The sequence below is a fragment of the Vulpes vulpes genome, chromosome 1 (assembly GCF_048418805.1).
Source record: "Vulpes vulpes isolate BD-2025 chromosome 1, VulVul3, whole genome shotgun sequence".
NCBI lineage: Eukaryota > Metazoa > Chordata > Mammalia > Carnivora > Canidae > Vulpes > Vulpes vulpes.
Window position 1 is genome coordinate 16126381 of NC_132780.1, and position 16438 is coordinate 16142818.

The window sequence follows — 16438 nt, forward strand, 5'->3', positions numbered from 1 at the left end:
TGCACTGGCCTATCCCTGAACCAGTCACTCTGGCAGGCAGGACGGCCTTGGCCCTCAGTGGCCAGCCCTGGGTTGTATGGCTCGCCCCCGGGGTCCAGCTGTGGTCAGGCCTTAGGTGAAGGATTCCCCGGGGGCCATTTGGCACTGGGCCCCAAGGGGGAAGGGACACAGGTGAGGCCTTTGGCCTGCATGTCACCATCCTGCCCCCTCCCTAGCTCCCCGCAGGACTCCCGCCTCTACCTTGTTTTCCCCCACGACTCGTCGGCCCTCTCCAGCTCCTTCCACCACCTCCAACTCTTTGACCAGGACAGCTCCAACGTGGTGTCTGTGAGTATCCCAGAGCCCTGCCTGGCCCCTGTGGGTGGGATGGGGTGGAGCTGTGACTCCCCTCCCCCTTGGCCCTGTCCACAGCGCTTTCTCCAGGATCCCTACTCCACCACCTTCAGCAGCTTCTCCCGTGTGACCAACTTCTTCCGGGGAGCCCTGCAGCCACACCCAGAGGGGGCCTCCCCAGACCTTCCTCCACCCCCCGATGACGAGCCAGAGCCTGGGTTTGAGGTCATTTCCTGTGTGAGTATCAGGTGGACCCTGCTGTCTTCTGGCTGTCACCTGGGCAGCCGGCTATAATTCTGTGGGCCTCCTTTTCCCCGGTGTTGGGGATGATCCAGCCCCCTAGTCATCAGATGGCATGAGGAGTGATTTCAGGGAGAGTGCTCATAGCCTGCGTACCCATCACCTGTTATTACCGGGGGCCCTTCCTGACGTGGAGGGTGGCTTTGGTGCTGACCCGGAGAAGTGGGTACTTCCCACCTTGCATGCTGTTTGTGGAGCTGAGAAGGGCTCTGAGTTAACTCGCAGGTGGCCTGGGTCGGGGCCAGGGAGGATGTGGGTGACTTGGGGCTCACCTGCGTTGTATGGCGCAGGTGGAGTTGGGGCCACGGCCAGCTGTGGAGCGGGCCCCTCCAGTCACAGAGGAGGAGTGGACCCACCATGTGGGACCCGAGGGCCGCCTGCAGGAGGTCCCAGTGCTGAAGGCCCGCATCTTCTCGGGGGTAAGGCGCCGGGGGTGTCTTGTCAGGGGGCAATTAGGGGGACTGGGTGGAGCCAGGGGCCCCCTCTGAACCGCTGGGCCCGCTCTCTCTCCCAGGGTCTGAGCCCTGGCCTGAGGCGTGATGCTTGGAAGTTCCTCCTGGGGTACCTCAGCTGGGAGGGCTCGGCCGAGGAGCATAAGGCCCATGTACGCAAGAAAACGTGAGTGAGAGGCTATGACCCCCCTCGCCAGGCTCCAGCTCCCCAAGTCGGACATATCCCCCATCACAGCACAGTACCTGGCACATCACAGGTGCACAGTGTCAGGCATGAGCCCTCTGTGTGCTGGGCACCGCCGTCATACAGGCAGACAGCAGGAAGCAGGCAGGCTTGTCTCCCATGTCCATCGCTGTTTTTTGTTCTAGCAATCATTGCTCTGTGGTGGGCTTCCTTACCCCGTGGGGCCCGCTTCTCCTCTCACCTGGTACACGTTGCGCCCCTGCTATGTGTCCTGGCCCCCGCCCCAGTGCTCTGTCCAGCAGGGATGACAGACTTTGAACAAAAGCCCACAGACTTTGAACAAAAGCCACCTGGCTGGCTCAGTCAGTAGAGCATGCAACTCTTGATCTTAGAGTTATGAGTTTGAATCCTACGTTGGGGGATAGAGATTACTTTAAAAAAATTTCTTAAAAAAAAAACCTCACAAGGATGTTCTGTGTCATGAGAAATGTCAAAATAAGAAGCTTGGGGGTGGCAAGGATGAGTAGGTGGCCTGGTTTTCACCCCCCCCTCCCCCCCCCCCGCCACCCAGGGATGAGTACTTCCGAATGAAGCTGCAGTGGAAATCTGTGAGCCCTGAGCAGGAGCGGAGGAACTCACTGCTGCATGGTTACCGCAGCCTCATCGGTAGGTTGCAGAGCCAAGGGTGGGGTGGAGAGATGGCAAACAGCAGGGAGAGGACAGGGAAGCCCCTGCCTCCCCAGGAATAGGATGACACCCTCTGCAATGGGGAGATGAGGGGGAGCAGTGGTGGGAGTAGCCAGGATGGGCAGGAGGAGATGGGGAGCAGATAAGGGAGCCAGACCCCTCAGGGTTTGGATCTGCTGTCTACTCCTCGTGAGATCTTGGCAAGTGATTTTGCCTCCTTGGGCCTCTGTTTCCCATCTGTGAATGGTTAGTAGCTGGGAGGCTGTGGCAGTGTGGCTAGCATGAAGCAGTGGAAATCCTCATGCCAAGGCACTCGAGATAGTTTCTGGACCGACTCACACCTGCCTGGGGTCTGCCACGGAGGAGTGGGGGATGGTGCCTGGGGCCAGTAGTGACGGACCCCCGCAGCCTTTCCACCTTAGCGTTTTGCACCCTGTCTTTACAGAGAGAGATGTGAGCCGTACTGATAGGACCAACAAATTCTATGAGGGTCCTGAGAACCCAGGGCTGGGCCTGCTGAACGACATCCTCCTCACCTACTGCATGTACCACTTTGATCTCGGTGCGATGCCAGCCCAGGAAGGGGTTGGGGGCCAGGCCTTCCCTTGGGGGGTGCTAATCTCCTGTCCACCCACTGCCAGGCTATGTCCAGGGCATGAGTGATCTCCTCTCCCCGATCCTCTACGTCATTCAGAATGAGGTGGATGCCTTCTGGTGTTTCTGTGGCTTCATGGAGCTCGTGGTGAGGCCCAAGGCAGGCACGGGAGGCAGACCCCCTCCAAGGGATTGGGGTCTGGCTCCTCACGTGGCCCTCCCTCCTGCAGCACGGGAACTTCGAGGAGAGTCAGGAGACAATGAAGCGGCAACTCGGACAACTGCTGCTGCTCCTGAGAGTGCTGGACCCGCCGCTTTGTGATTTCCTGGGTAAGTGTCTCAGTGGGCTGGCAAGGAAGCGAGGGGCCGCAAGCCTGCCGTGTCATCCCTGGAACTGGCCACTGACAGTGTCAAGGACATTTGGGCTGGGTCCAGACAAGAGAAACCTCTCTGCAAAAGCCAGAACCTAAAATTTACACATAAAAGCAGGATTGGTTTGGAGCAAAACCCAGTGAGTGTGGCTGCGAGCGCCCCCCTGTGTACCCTGCCTGCCCCATGGAGCTGGCTCCTTCAGGCTACCCTCAATCCCATACTTTGCAGATAAGGCCTGGGGTTGGCTCCTGGCCCTTCTCAACTCCTCTCCCTTTGAGCCGGGGATCACAATGCTGTGCTCTGGGCTCTGGGGCTGGGACTGCTGGAGTCTGACTTTAAAAACATTTCTTGTTGCATATACGGTATTAAGGGGAGAAAAAAAAATTCCCATAAGTAAAGTAAAAATTGCTGTTGATGGTATTGTTCTTTTTTTTTTTTTTTTTGGTATTCTTTTGAACACGGATGATGAATTAACTCATTTATGGGCATTTCTTTACTGAAATTTAGGTGGCCTTGGGGGAGGGAGATATTGCTGGCATCACTTCACTGAAGAGGAAACAGTGCAAGAAAACACTTCCGCGGGTGCTTGGACACTCGCTGCCCGACTTTGTGACCTTCTGTCTTAAATACATACAAGAGGAGGTCAAACTCGACCTGCTGGACATTGCGGTTATTTGTAGTTTTTCATCATGACGAATATTGTCTGGATAATTTCTTTAGGTTAAATTCCAAGAAGTGGAATTATATTAGGGGCAGTAGATCTTTTTACAGCTTTTGAAACGTTTGTTCCCATCAGTGCTTTCCTGGAAATTTTTACCAGCTTATGTTTTTGTTAGCTGAGTATGTGAGTGTCCACTTCCTCTCGTGTCCACTGGCATCGAGTATTAAAGATTTTTTTTTTTCCCTGAGTGTCCTGCATCCCTCTTATGAGACAGTAGAAAATGGAATTAGCTCACCTCATTTGGGAGTCTGGAAGGCAGAATGGGAAAGGTTCCTCTTGACACAGAGCATTCCTGGCTCACCCCTGAAGCCTTTCCCTTCCTGGGCATAAGTTACTTGTCTAGACTGGTAGAGATTCTTTTTTTCTTTTTTTTTTTTAAAGATTTTATTTATTCATAGAGAAAAGAGAGAGAGAGGCAGAGACACAGGCAGAGGGAGAAGCAGACACCCCGCAGGGAGCCTGACATGTGATTCCATCCCGGGTCTCCAGGATCACGCCATGGGCTGCAGAGGGCGCTAAACTGCTGCACCACTGGGGCTGCCCACTGGTAGAGATTCTTACAGCCAGAATAGGAGTCTCAGTCTGACCACCATGCACACTGAATTAGAATGGGATTGGAATGGATTTTGAGCTTGTTCTTTGCTGAGTACCACCCTTCCCACCACTGTCTTCCTCCAGACTCCCAGGACTCTGGCTCTCTTTGCTTCTGCTTCCGGTGGCTGCTCATCTGGTTCAAGAGAGAATTCCCCTTCCCGGATGTCCTCCGGCTATGGGAGGTGGGCCTGCCAGTTTGGGTAGAAGGGCAGAGAGAAATCGGTCAGCTGTTCTGAGCTGGGAGGCTGCTGGGAAATGGACAGAGGGGTGGGGGCAGACCTAGGTGGGACCTCAGGCAGAGCCTGGGCCATGACAGCTCCCTCTGGTTCTTCTAGGTGCTGTGGACAGGCCTCCCTGGCCCCAATCTGCACCTGCTGGTGGCCTGTGCCATTCTGGACATGGAACGTGATACCCTCATGCTTTCTGGCTTCGGCTCCAATGAGATCCTCAAGGTGAGGCCCTGGCTCCTTCCCAGTCCTCCCCCTCTCCCTGCCCACCCTGACCTGGATAAATGGACATGTCAGTTGAGGTGAGAACTCTGTGGAGGCTGGCACTATGCCTGTGCCCCAGTACCTTGGGGTAGTAGGTATTCAAAATAGGATTATTTAAAATCTGGTTGCCTAGGGATGCGTGGGTGGCTCAGCGGTTGGGCGCCTGCCCTCGGCTCAGGTCGTGATCCCGGGATTCAGGATCAAGTCTTGCATCAGGTTCCCTGCGTGGTGCCCGCTTCTCCCTCTGCCTATGTCTCTGCCTCTGTCTGTCTCATGAATAAATAAAAATAAAATATGGTTGGTTAAGCGGTGAGGGAACCATGGCCATGAGACCCGGCCTGTTTTTCTCTATTCCATCTTATCCCTGGCTCCCAGCAGTGCCCTCAGTGTGGCCAGCACATGACAGGGGTACCTGTCCCTGCTCCAGTACATTAATGAGAGGCAGGGCTGTAGAGGTGGAGCTCAGTGTCCTTTCCCTTCACGGTATCCTGCAGCTGGCTAGCAGCCTAAGAGGGAATGACCTCCCCTTCCCCACCAGCCCCCAGCTCCACCCAGTCTGTCTTTCCTCCATTGTATCCCCAGCACGAGGCACTGAGTGGGCGCTCGGGCGGTGGTGGTTGAGTGCTGGCAGGCAGGCAGGCAGGCCTGACCCACCCCCTCCCACAGCACATTAACGAGCTGACCATGAAGCTGAGCGTAGAGGACGTGCTGACACGGGCTGAGGCCCTCTACCGGCAGCTGACCACCTGCCCGGTGAGTTCATGATCTCCCCCGCAGCCTTCCCCACCCGCCACCTTTGGTAAACTGCTGACTTTTTGTATCCACCCCCCACCCCTCCAGGAGCTGCCCCACAACGTACAGGAGGTCTTGGGTCTGGTGCCACCCACAGAGCCCCGAAGTCCCTCGCCCCCTGCCTCTCCACTGCCTCTCTCTCCCACCCGGGCCCCACCAGCCCCACCGCCCCCTGAGGACACAGCCCCGCAGCCAGACAGCAGCCTGGAGATCCTGCCAGAGGAGGAAGAGGAAAGTGCAGAGTCCTAACCCCGTGGGCCGGTAGGCCCGCCCAGCACAGGCACTTTATCCAGCTCCCAGAGGCTGGGGAGGAAGGGTGCGAAGAGGGCAGGCCTTCCCGCCGTGCCTCCCGTGCTCTCCCAGTGAGCTGATATCATTAAACTGACACTTCTGGCGTCCAGTTGTCCTCATGTAGGTGGGAGGAAGGAGGCTGCCACCTTGGCCCCGACCTGGATGGGGGAAGGGGGTGGCTTGTGGTCCCTTTTGGCCATGCTGCAGCGCCGACATCTGACCCCGGTGATCTTGATCCAGCCAATAAGATGTTAAGAGAAGGCCCCTTGTGGGCTCGTGGAGGTAGGGCTCTGTCACCCGCCTGGATTTGGGGCTTTTGGAGGAGTGAGGATGGGGTGCTGGGGTATGGCCACCACCAGCAGCTGTGTGGGGACACTTCCTGGACATAATCGAGATGGAAGGGCCTGCAGAGCTGTTCAAACACTCTGGGGACTCTGCTTACCAGCTTCTTGTTATGTGAAAAAAATAAATAAACTAGTGTTTAACTCCAGTGCTTATTGAGCTTTCTGTTACTGGGATCAGGACTCCATTGTTTTGTGACAGCCAGAGTGGACACCGTGCTTACCATTTACCAGGGGCGCAAAGCCGTGTCAGTCCTGTTCTTCCTCTCCCCCTCTCTCAGTGGAACCCCTACTCCCCAGGGAGAAGTAGGACAGCTTCTGGGACTCCAGAATAGGTGCAGCCCCTTCTACTGTGAAGGCTAATGCTTTGCTCCCACAAACGGGGAAGCGACTGGACCCAGGGAGAGGGGAGGACCACGCGGGATTTTCTGAAAATACATTTAATGCTCGGCTCTCTTGTGGGTGCTGTGCCGAACAGTAATCCTATGTTCGCCTGGGCTGTGGGTGGCACCACCCTCCTGGAACTCGCAGCGGGGATGGTGGGGCACCAGACGGACAAGCCGCTCCTCGCTGTCGCTGTCGCCGGCGCTCCACATGTGCTCCTCTCGGCTGTTGATCAACACAGCCGCCCGAAGCGCCGACTTGACCGCGGTCTCCACCCAGCCGTGAGGGTAGGCCGTGTGCTCACCCGCGAAGTAGATGCGGCCGTAAGGGACCGCCCAGTTGTAGTTCTGCCCGTCCTCCCTGTCTTCGTGCCACAGCAATGGCGGCTGTACCACGAAGCCCCCCTGGCTGTGCGGGTCCTCGCCCCAGCGTTTGACGACGCCGCTGCCGTCCCAGAGCCGATACACGATCGGCCCGTGCAGCGCCGCCACGTCGTCGAGCGCCACGCGCATCGCGTCTTCCGCGCTCAGGCCGGCGAATGTGGCCGCCCCGTCGGACCACGTGTACGAAGCTAGCAGAAGCGCGCCCTCGCCCGGCGGCGGGTAGAATATCACGCGCGACGGGCGGGCGGTGCTCGAGTGGCCGCCCTCGATGTGCTCGTCGTGCCAGAAGGGCCGGCGGAAGCTCAGGAACACCTTGGTGGCTGGCACGTAGTGTAGCGCGCGCAGTGCCTCCTGCCGCCTGCGCGACAGCGGCGGCGAGAAGGTAATGCGCTGCAGCGCCGGCCCGCTCGCGGTCAGCAGCACCACGTCGGCGGTCATGGCCTTCAGACTCCGGGCCCTGCGCGAGCTGGCGATGTGCACACGCACATCGTGCGTCCCCTGCGTTATCGCCACCACGGGCGCGTGCAGCAGCACCGGCCCGGACAGCGAGCTCAGCAGCGCGCGCGGCAGCAGGTCCCAGCCGCCCACGATGCGGCTGTACCTGTGGGCAGGGCGAGAGATCCCGGAGCTCAGCCACTGCCCCTCCTCGCCGGCTCCTCCCTGCAGGCCCCTCCCTGCGCTCTACTGGGTCCGGGTTCTAGTTCTCACTGGTGGGTCCCCTTCTGCCTCTCCTCGCAGGCCCCGCCCACTCGGTTACCGGCTCTGTCACCGGCTTGCTCCTCGCTGACCCCGCCCACTCACCTACCCCTGCCCCCGCCGGTCCCTGACATCCCGCGAGGACCAGGGAGCAGAGAAGCGTCCGATCCGGGCACCTCGCTTCTCCTCTGGGCCACGCCTTTCTCCGGAAGCCCGGGGATGAAGGGGCCAGTGTGGTCAGACTCGGGCGCCCCTTCTCTCACCTCCCCACTAGTCCCGCCCCACCCGACGCTGACGGCCCCGCCCACCCCATCACTCGGGCGCCGGGGCCCTCACCCGCCCCGCCCCGGCCCGCTGGCCCGGCCCCTCACCGGAGGTCGTCGCTGAGGCTGCTGTGCGCCCTTAGGGCCTCCGCGAAGCTGAGATAGAAGAAGCCGTCCTTGGACATCACGTCTCCCAGGAGCCGCACGGCCGGCTGGCTCAGGTTCCCCTCCCCGAGGAGATATTCCTGCGGGACGACGGGCGCACGCCAGGGTCAGGACCCAAGCCGGCTGCACCTGCCGGCTCTGTCCCCACCCCTCTCTACCCCGGGGGGGGGTCCCTCCCACGCCCAGCCTCTTGGTTCTGTGACAGACCGTGAGCTCAGTAGGGTTCTCTGAAGCTCAGCGACCCAGTCCCCCTTTTTGTGCCAGATGAGGGAAGCAAACCCAGAGAGGGGGTATGTGCCACCGTAGAGTCAGGCCTGGAGTCCACCCGCACAGCGACGCTGAGGCACCCACTCACCAGGAGTGTGTGCTTTTCAAACTTCCTCATTGCCTTTCTGCAGCCCAGGGTCTTGAGATCTTTGAGGGCCTGTGGTGAAAAAAAGGGGACAGCGCTGAGCTCCAGGGGCAGGACTGCAGAGGCCTCCCTTGGAGTGCAAACCCTAGGTTTCCTCCTGCACCTGCCCATGGCCAGCCATTTGCCACACTTGTTAAAGCCACCAGGCGTCTGCCCATGCTGTGCCCTGGCCTTGCCCTCCACTGCAATTCAGTGTCACCACTCTGGGAAGTCTTCCCAAGTCATTACTGCCCCTCATGCCCCAGCCTCAGCCCACCCTGACAATGTCACACTCAGCCCCACTGGGCATGGTTTGGCCTGTGTCTGTCCTACCCTTTGAGTTCTGGGCTGGCTGTATCCTACTGGTGCTTAGTGACTGTCACCTGGATCACTGTGGGCACAGACAGAAGCAGAGTCCCTTCTGCCACCCATCAGCCCTGAGAGGTCTATTAACTGGTTTCTCCCCTGCCCAAAGCCCCCCCCTCCCGTGGCTCCCCAGTGCCCGGAGCCCCAGAGTTCTGCCCTCAGCCAGCCCCACAGTCACCATCTTTTAGGGGAGCACTATGTACAGTGCCCAGGCCACCCTCAGGCCTCCCCAACATCTGCACCGCTGCACTGGTTTCCCTGCTGCCTCGTCTTTGCCTGAAACACAAGCAGCTACCCCTTATTGTGCTGTTCAAACCTCCTCCCTTCCTGGAGCCTCACAGCCCCGTCTGACTTTAACCCTCTTCTCTGTCCACCTGGCTTCTCCCCCATGGCAGGGAACTCCCCAAAGGATGTGCCCTTTCACTCACTCACTCATTTGAGGTGAACCTCAAGTCTCCCTAGGTTCCCTGAACTGGACAGTGACAAGGCACAAAATTGGCTTGGACTGGTGCCCATTCTTGTCCAGGAGGGGAAATAGGCCAAGGCCAGCTCCTCCAGGAAGTCTTCCCTGGTGCCCTCCTGGAGGAGGGGACATTCAAGCTGATTCTTGGGGGATAAGCAGGGTTCCCTGGATGAGAAAGGGTAAAGGCCTTCCAGGCAGGGCAGGAAGCAGGAGCAAGCAAGGGCATGGGTACAGAATGGTGCAGGAGCAAAGTGGGTATGAAGGAGTATGGAGCGGCAGTGTTTGGGCCACCATGAAGGCTTTGACGGGTAACAAAAATTTCTTGGAGAAGAGAAGATGAGGCTAGAGGGGTGAGAGAGACCAGATCATTCAGGGCTTGAACCTGAGGCTAAGGCACTTAGGGAAGCCACAGGGGGCTGTGAGCAGGGGAGGAGCAGGATGAAGGTCCAGGGTAAAGGATAAAGCCTGAACTGCAGCAGGGACTGTGGAGACAGAGAGGTGGGAACAGTGCAGGAGATCGGGGGTAGGAAGGACGAGGCAGGGAATTGATGGTGGAAGGGAGAGGGCAGGAGCTAGGGTGGCGCCTGAGGGTCTATCTGCCTTGTAATTGGGGTAGGGGCGATGGGACCATTGTGAGATGGGAGAATGCAGAAATATGAGTATGGTTTGGGGAAGATGCTGAGCTCAGTGGGAGCTGGAGGACCCCAGGGTACAACTAGGGGGGCCTGGACAGAACTCTGGGTCTCCTGAGATAGATGGGGAAGATGTTAGCCTGCAGATCAAAGTTCAAGCCCACAACGTCAAAGGTGAGGCTGTCTGGACATTGTGTGTGTGTGTGTGTGTGTGTGTGTGTGTCTGTGTCTGTGTAGGGGATCAGAGCCCAAAGCCTGATGGAGCTTTGGGGATGGGCTACATTTATGGGGATGCACAGATTGAAAAGCCAGCGATGGCAGATGGAGAAAGGAGAGAGACAAAAAGCCAGGCAAGGGAGGCCACCTACCCGGTTGAGAGCCATCTGGTAGATTTCTTCAGGAGAGTGGCCCTTCTCCCTGGGGCTCAGCTTGTAGCCCAGCTTCTCAGGCATCTTCTCTACCACATAGTTCCGCAGCTTCAGGTTGTTCACTTCTATCCATGTGTTCTCGTCGTATTGAGTGAATTTGGTCAGGTTGAGTCCCAGGCTCTTGCAGAGCTCATGGAGGATCCTGAAGGGGCCGGAGAGGGCTGGGTGGTGTGTGTGTGTGTGTGTGTGTAGGGGTAGGGGAGCCTGGGCCCCTCTCAGGGTGCTTGGGGATGGGCATGAGGCTGCAGTTGGGCCAGAATGAAATGGAAACACAGCTGGAGGCTAGAAGGCTGAAGGTGGAGTGGTTTAGGATTGTGTTTGGAGCAGGAGCCAGTGGTGTTCACTGGTGGATGAGGTGGGACTGGGGACAGAGTTTGGGTTGGATGAGGGCTTTGGGGAAGGGTCAGGGTTAGAGTCTGGAGGTCTGGCTGGACGTGGAGGGAGCCGGGAGATTTTTGTTTTAAAGATTATTTATTTATTTATTTATTTATTTATTTATTTATTTATTTATTCATGAGAGACAGTCTGAGATAGAGACAGAGACAGAGACACAGGTAGAGGGGGAAGTAGGCTCCATGCAAGGAGCCTGATGTAGGACTCGATCCTGGCTCTCCAGGATCCCCGGGTCCCCAGGATCACGCCCTGGGCTGAAGGCTGCACTAAACCGCTGAGCCACCGGGGCTGCCCAGGAGCAGAGAGATCTTAAAGGTAGATTAGAAGAAGGACAGAGGTGGAGGAGGTCTGGAGGTCTGGCTGGACACGGTGTAGCTGGAGCTGGGAGATCTTGAAGTTAGATTAGAAGATAGAGGTGGAGGTGGAGTCTTGACACACCTTGGCTGGGGGGTTAGGTATGGGTTCAGAGTGGAAGATCAGGAGATGGAGTTGGGGATCTGGCTGAGTCTGAGCACAGGGGTGGGGCTGGGGGTGGCCTCGGTGCCTGCCTGGCTGCCAGGTCAGGCCTCACCTGTGTGAACTGGGCATGCGCATGGCTCCCAGCTCCCCAATCCAGCCCGTCTTCCGGTCCCGGTAGGTGAGGATGCGGCCCCCTATCCTGTTGTCTGCCTCCAGGATGGTGACCTGAGGGATGTGGGTGGGGGGAGGGAGGGGGGCCAGAGAGCCCTTCAGCTCCTCCCACTGACCTCCCATCCCCAGCCTCCCATCCCCACAGCAGCCCAGACCTAGACTACAGAAGGATCCCCTTCTTTATGGAGAAGTGAGAGGAGTTGCTAGAATAGGTATCATATATGACAATACATCACAATCTCCAGACTGCAGCAGGAAGACTGCAAGCCAGATGGCAAAGGGACTTCCCAGCTCAGGGAGTGGGGAGATTTCTTGCAAGGCACAATAGACCTGGCCCAGCCCATTCTTACTCTTGGATTTCAGTTGAGAGGAGCAGCGGTTAGACCTCAGGGGGCACTTCTCCTTGAGGGGAGTTTCCATCTCCACCAGCACAAAATCCCCCTCCCTGCCCCAGGTTGGAGGACATTCAGAGGGACTTCCCTCAGGAATGAGAGAGTGAGGCAGGGAATGTCAAAGGCCTCTCAGCCTCCCTCTGGGTTTCACTCCCCAGACCACGGGGAAAAGCATAGCTTTTCTCCCCCAAGCCCCTAAACCTCAGCAGGGGTATGGCCAGGCCCCGACACCTGGGACACCCAGCCTGCATGCAGCAGGAGAGACTCAAGGTAGACTGCAAGCAGCACTTCTCACCTTGTGTCCAGCATCACTAAGCACCTTGGCAGCTACCAGCCCAGCTGCACCAGCACCAACCACAATCACCCTCTGGGGCTTCGAGGTCCGATTGAGGCCCAAGGTCACAACCTTGAGCAGCACCTCATAGTCAGGATCATGCATACATTTCTCAAAGGAATCCTGGCCGTGGGAGGTCTTCCAATCCAGGGAGCCCACCAGGCTGAGGAAGGTGGAGACCAGGACAAGCAGGTACCCGACTGGAGGAAGGAGGGTGGGGTCAGCGCATAGCTCAGCAGGCACATGTGGGGAGAGAAGTGGGCTCCATCCCTCCCACCCCATCCAGGTGCCCCCTCCCTGCTTACTTACCCGATGAGGCCATAATTCTCGGCGGGAGATGGTGTCTAATTTGGAGGGGAGGCAGGGGGTCACTGTGACAGGAGCCTGGATCCCACCCCAGGCCCTGCTCCTATGGCCACCTGTCTCTCTGGAGCCTCATCCCTCCATCTCTCCCATCTAGCTGTCTCTGTTCTGGCCTCACCTGTCTGCCCCTCTCTCCCCCCTCCCTGGCCTCCTGCCCCTCCTCCCCGCCTTGTCTTTCTCTTCTCTGTCCCCCTCTCCTCTGCCCTGTCTCCTGTTTCCAAGTGTCTGCTTCTGTGGGTCCCAGGCTCTGCAGCCTCCTGCTACCTTGGCTCTCTGTGGACAGCAGCACCGCCTCTCTCCTCCGTGGCTTCCACTGGTCTGCCCCATCCCCCTCCTCTGTCCTTAAACTAGCTGAGCCCCGCCCTCCCCTCCCTTTGGGAAATCTGTGGCGGGGGAAATGAAACTACTTTCCTGGGTTGTAGGGTTGGGTGCTCAGAGTTTAATTGAGGCTGAAGGAGGTGGGTGGTGGGGAAGGGGGGTTGAGAGGAAGCAAATCAGTCTATTTTCTTCCTCTTGCCCCAAATAGTTCTGGGGCGGTAGGAAGGCTGGAAATGAATGCTCAGGTAACCATGCTAAGGGTGCCTGGTCTTGGGGTCCCTGTGTCTGCCCCTGGGGCTGCATGCTCCTGTGAAGGTCTCTGAGTCCTTCTGTGTCACTTGTTACTGGGCCCTCCACTCCCATGTGGCTGCTCTGAGGCCATTGTGCCTAGGTCCTGAGCCTGGCACCTGCCTCTATGGTTCTGGTGCAGTTATCAAGTGGGGGCCATTACAGTGTTGGTAGGATTAGGCAGGGAGTCCAGGTCAGGCCCTGTGAACAAGCACCTGGGTCAATACTAAAACTTGCTCCTTACAAAATGCCAGCTGCTGCCACTGGGGGTTACTGGAAGGGGCTCAGGGAATGACCCCTAGCTCCCCAGTCCTGCATAAGGAGCAGCCCAGGACATGTGCTCACCCTTCCCATCCCTGCATTGAGAATCACAGTGGTGCTCAGCTCAGGCTAGGATGCCAGGGGGCACCTCAGCAGGAAGGCCGCAGGAGCCTCTGCCTCTGGGCTCAGCCTTCACCATTCTTGTCTGAGGGGTGCTTTCTTTCTGAGGTCAGGCAGTGAGAACAAGATGACCTGGCTCCGAGGAGCTCCGAGGAGTCGAGGTAGCAGGGGTCCCTGGGCTTTTGGAGCTTTAGCCAAGGAGACATGTGGTAGTTCCCCTGAAATGGGTGGAGGTAAAATAGGCAATTTGGGGGATTTTTCTTGGGGTGTGGGGAGAGGGTACCTGGCAGCTGGTGAGGAGTAAACCCAGGGGCAGTAGATCCTCTACAGCAACAAGATTGGAAAATCCGAAACAGTACATCAAAGAGGGATGTGGTTTGATGGAGGATGGCGGGGGCAGGTGGGGGGGCATATGAGTCACAAGGCATATGATGCAGGGGCCTGGGAGGCAGCAGCTAAGAAGGAAACGTAATCAGCTGGACAGAGCCTTGAGCCTTGAGACTGAATGCCAAGAAAGCAAAGGGCACAAGTCAGCAAAAATGGCAGAGACCATCCCCACGGCAACTACCCACCAAGGTGGTCCTGTGCTCAGTGCTTTGCACTCGTTGTGGACCTCACAGAGGTCCTCCTCCCTTGACAGAGGAGGGATCTGAGAGATGGAGAGGGGCAGGCAGGGGAAGACCCCAGGACTCGCTCAAGGCTTCAGAGTCGGAAGGCCTCCCCCTGGCCGCCCCTGCCTTCTTCCTTCCCTGTGATACTGGAATCTGAGCACCATGCTTGGACTGTACTCACAGTGGCAGCAGCTACACGTGCAGGTGGCATCACCTCCATCTACCCCTGGGCACCATGTTGGAGGGGAACCAGGCCTGCCAAGGGAAAGGCTTGTGCCCCAGGTCTCACAGTGGGGAACCAGAGAGCTGGGGGTCCAGCTGGTCCCTGGCTGGAGACCCATCTGCTCTATTTCCTCCGGGCAACAACATGCACAGCGAAAGCGAACAGCCAGATCATGGAAGCGGAGAAGGGTGGAGGCAGCAGAGCCATGGAACTCCTGTGCTTGTCTAGGCAAGGAGTGTAGGTCCCCAGAACAGCTTAGGGAGCCCTGCTGGGGTCCCTGACTCCCCGACCACCACCCTGGTCTCTCTCACACAGTATGGCTGTTCAAAGCCCCCTGGCTCCAGGCATACCCTTGACTTGCCTCCTAAGTCTAGGAGTGAAATGCTGACCTCGTCCAATAGAGCCCTCAAAGGGTCAGCGAGACAGAGAGGGAGAGGAACCCAAGTCATGAGGCCACCCAGGATAGGGACCCAGCAGCACCTGAGAGAGTAGGGATCCTGTAGGGCAGGACCTGATCAACCTCCTTGCTCTCCGTAAAATGCCTATGGCTGCTGTTTAGTACTACCTCCCAGATTTTACTTCATTTACTCCAGCAGTGATTCTGGCAAGGTGGGCTTAGCTGTCTCCATTTTATAGGGGAGGAAACTGAGGCCTAGAAGTCACCAGCTGAAAAGTGGCAGCACCTGGGTTTGATCCCAGTAGCTTGGCTCCAGGCTCACATTTGGAAACACTTGCTCATCATCAGCAAGCTTGGCCTTGTGTGCTAGGGATGGGGCCCAGGCAGGGTCTCTCTGCCTTGTCACCGTTGACATTTGGGGCCATCTTTGTGGGGGCCATCCTATGCATTGTAGGATGTTAAAGAGCTTCACTGGCTTTTACCTACTAGATGCAACACTTGCCTCTTGAGCTGTGACAACCACAAACGACTCCAGACACTGTCAATCATTCCCAGGGGAAGGGGAGGCAAAATCACCCTAAGAATCACTGAACTAGGGATGCCTGGGTGGTTCAGTGGTTGAGTGTCTGCTTTTGGCTCATGGCGTGTTCCCGGAGTCCCAGGATCGAGTTCCACATCGGGCTCCCTGCATGGAGCCTGCTTTTCCCTCTGCCTTTCTCTGTGTGTCTCTCATAAATGAAAGAAAAGAAAAAGAAAAGAAAAAGGAAAAGGAAAGGAAAGAAAAGGAAAAAAAGAAAGAAAGAAGAAAAGAAAGAAGGAAAGAAAGAAAGAAAAGAAAGAAGAAAGAAAGAGGAAAGAAAGAAAGAAAGAAAGAAAGAAAGAAAGAAAGAAAGAAAGAAAGAAAGAAGAGAATCACTGAACTACACTTAGGTTGATGTTGAATGGAACTCCCACAAGCGGCCACATATGGTCCAGGACAGAGACCTGGATAAGCTGGCAGGACAAGAAATACTGGCAGCCACACAGTTGTTCAGGGGACAGGGCTAGTGCCTTATGCATATTATTTTCTCTAAGGCAGTTCAAAGACTGAGTGATTGGTACTAAACTTTCACCGGGTCTTCAAGAGGCTAGGCCCTGCCCAGGGGATGCCCAGAGCCCCAGGTGGAAGTTGGTTGGTCCAGACCGGGATCGGGGAGGGGCACAGAGGGTGGAGGACAGACTTACCCAAGGCCATTGATCTAAGGCTTGACTCCTGGACAGAGCCTCCCTTCCCACAGAGCCTCCCTGCCCCTCCTTCCCATTTCCTGAACCCTTGGGCCCCATGGGACACTCACTGCATGGCTGGTTCTGGGGGGCTCTGTCAGTGCCCATGGCCTTTCTGGTTAGCCCGGGACAGAAGTCATCATCGGGCGTGTGCGGAAACGGGGTCAATGGTGGTGACTTTGTCCTGATTCCGTTAGACCAAAGGTGCCAGGGTCCTAGTGTGGAGTCAGAGCAGTTGGGAGGCTGTGGAGGGCAGGTCCTCCTCCCCTCTCAAAAGCTTTTTATTATGGAAATTTCAAACACATATAAAAACAGAGAGATTAGGATGACAACCAAAGCGCATCCACTGCCTCCTAGTCCATCCTTTAGTTATTTTCTCCCACCCCCATTGCGTTATTTTACAGCAAATTCCAGACATGTTATTTGTACAGGATGTTTCTCTGTAACAGGGGTCTGCAAACGTTTTCTGCAAATATTTGGGGCTTTTGGGCCACACTGTCTCTGTCTTTGACTACTCAATCA

The 16438-nt window shown here is 57.1% G+C and overlaps 2 protein-coding genes across 5 annotated transcripts in view; one reads left to right on the plus strand and one right to left on the minus strand.

Annotated features, from left to right (window-relative positions):
* The window catches only part of TBC1D17 (TBC1 domain family member 17), a 12729-nt gene extending 6428 nt beyond the window's left edge, over positions 1 to 6301 (plus strand). Inside the window, exons 7-18 of one of the 2 annotated variants that reach the window (XR_003237312.2) lie at positions 216 to 327; positions 412 to 570; positions 924 to 1052; positions 1148 to 1251; positions 1841 to 1935; positions 2402 to 2518; positions 2598 to 2698; positions 2781 to 2880; positions 4322 to 4419; positions 4573 to 4689; positions 5311 to 5481; positions 5569 to 6301. Coding sequence is in view for 1 of the 2 variants with exons in the window: in XM_026014084.2 (XP_025869869.1) it covers positions 216 to 327; positions 412 to 570; positions 924 to 1052; positions 1148 to 1251; positions 1841 to 1935; positions 2402 to 2518; positions 2598 to 2698; positions 2781 to 2880; positions 4322 to 4419; positions 4573 to 4689; positions 5395 to 5481; positions 5569 to 5769 (1420 nt within the window). In the remaining variant the exon portion in view is untranslated. The remainder of the gene's footprint in view (positions 1 to 215; positions 328 to 411; positions 571 to 923; positions 1053 to 1147; positions 1252 to 1840; positions 1936 to 2401; positions 2519 to 2597; positions 2699 to 2780; positions 2881 to 4321; positions 4420 to 4572; positions 4690 to 5310; positions 5482 to 5568) is intronic. The other variant, XM_026014084.2, reaches the window with a different exon arrangement.
* On the minus strand, positions 6287 to 16173 carry IL4I1 (interleukin 4 induced 1). 3 transcript variants are annotated; one of them, XM_072757336.1, is made up of 8 exons: positions 12700 to 12759; positions 12382 to 12416; positions 12034 to 12272; positions 11288 to 11400; positions 10264 to 10465; positions 8399 to 8467; positions 7987 to 8123; positions 6287 to 7520 (listed from the first exon to the last, which is right to left on the minus strand). In XM_072757336.1, the coding sequence occupies exons 2-8, from the start codon at positions 12392 to 12394 to the stop codon at positions 6593 to 6595; spliced, it is 1701 nt and encodes a 566-aa protein (XP_072613437.1). In that variant the 5' UTR covers positions 12395 to 12416; positions 12700 to 12759; the 3' UTR covers positions 6287 to 6592. The 3 variants fall into 3 exon arrangements, with proteins under 3 accessions (XP_072613437.1, XP_025870012.2, XP_072613431.1); XM_026014227.2 differs by lacking the exons at positions 12382 to 12416; positions 12700 to 12759 and adding an exon at positions 15988 to 16173; XM_072757330.1 differs by lacking the exons at positions 12382 to 12416; positions 12700 to 12759 and having other exon boundaries at positions 12034 to 12355.
* Between the last annotated feature and the right edge of the window lie 265 nt (positions 16174 to 16438).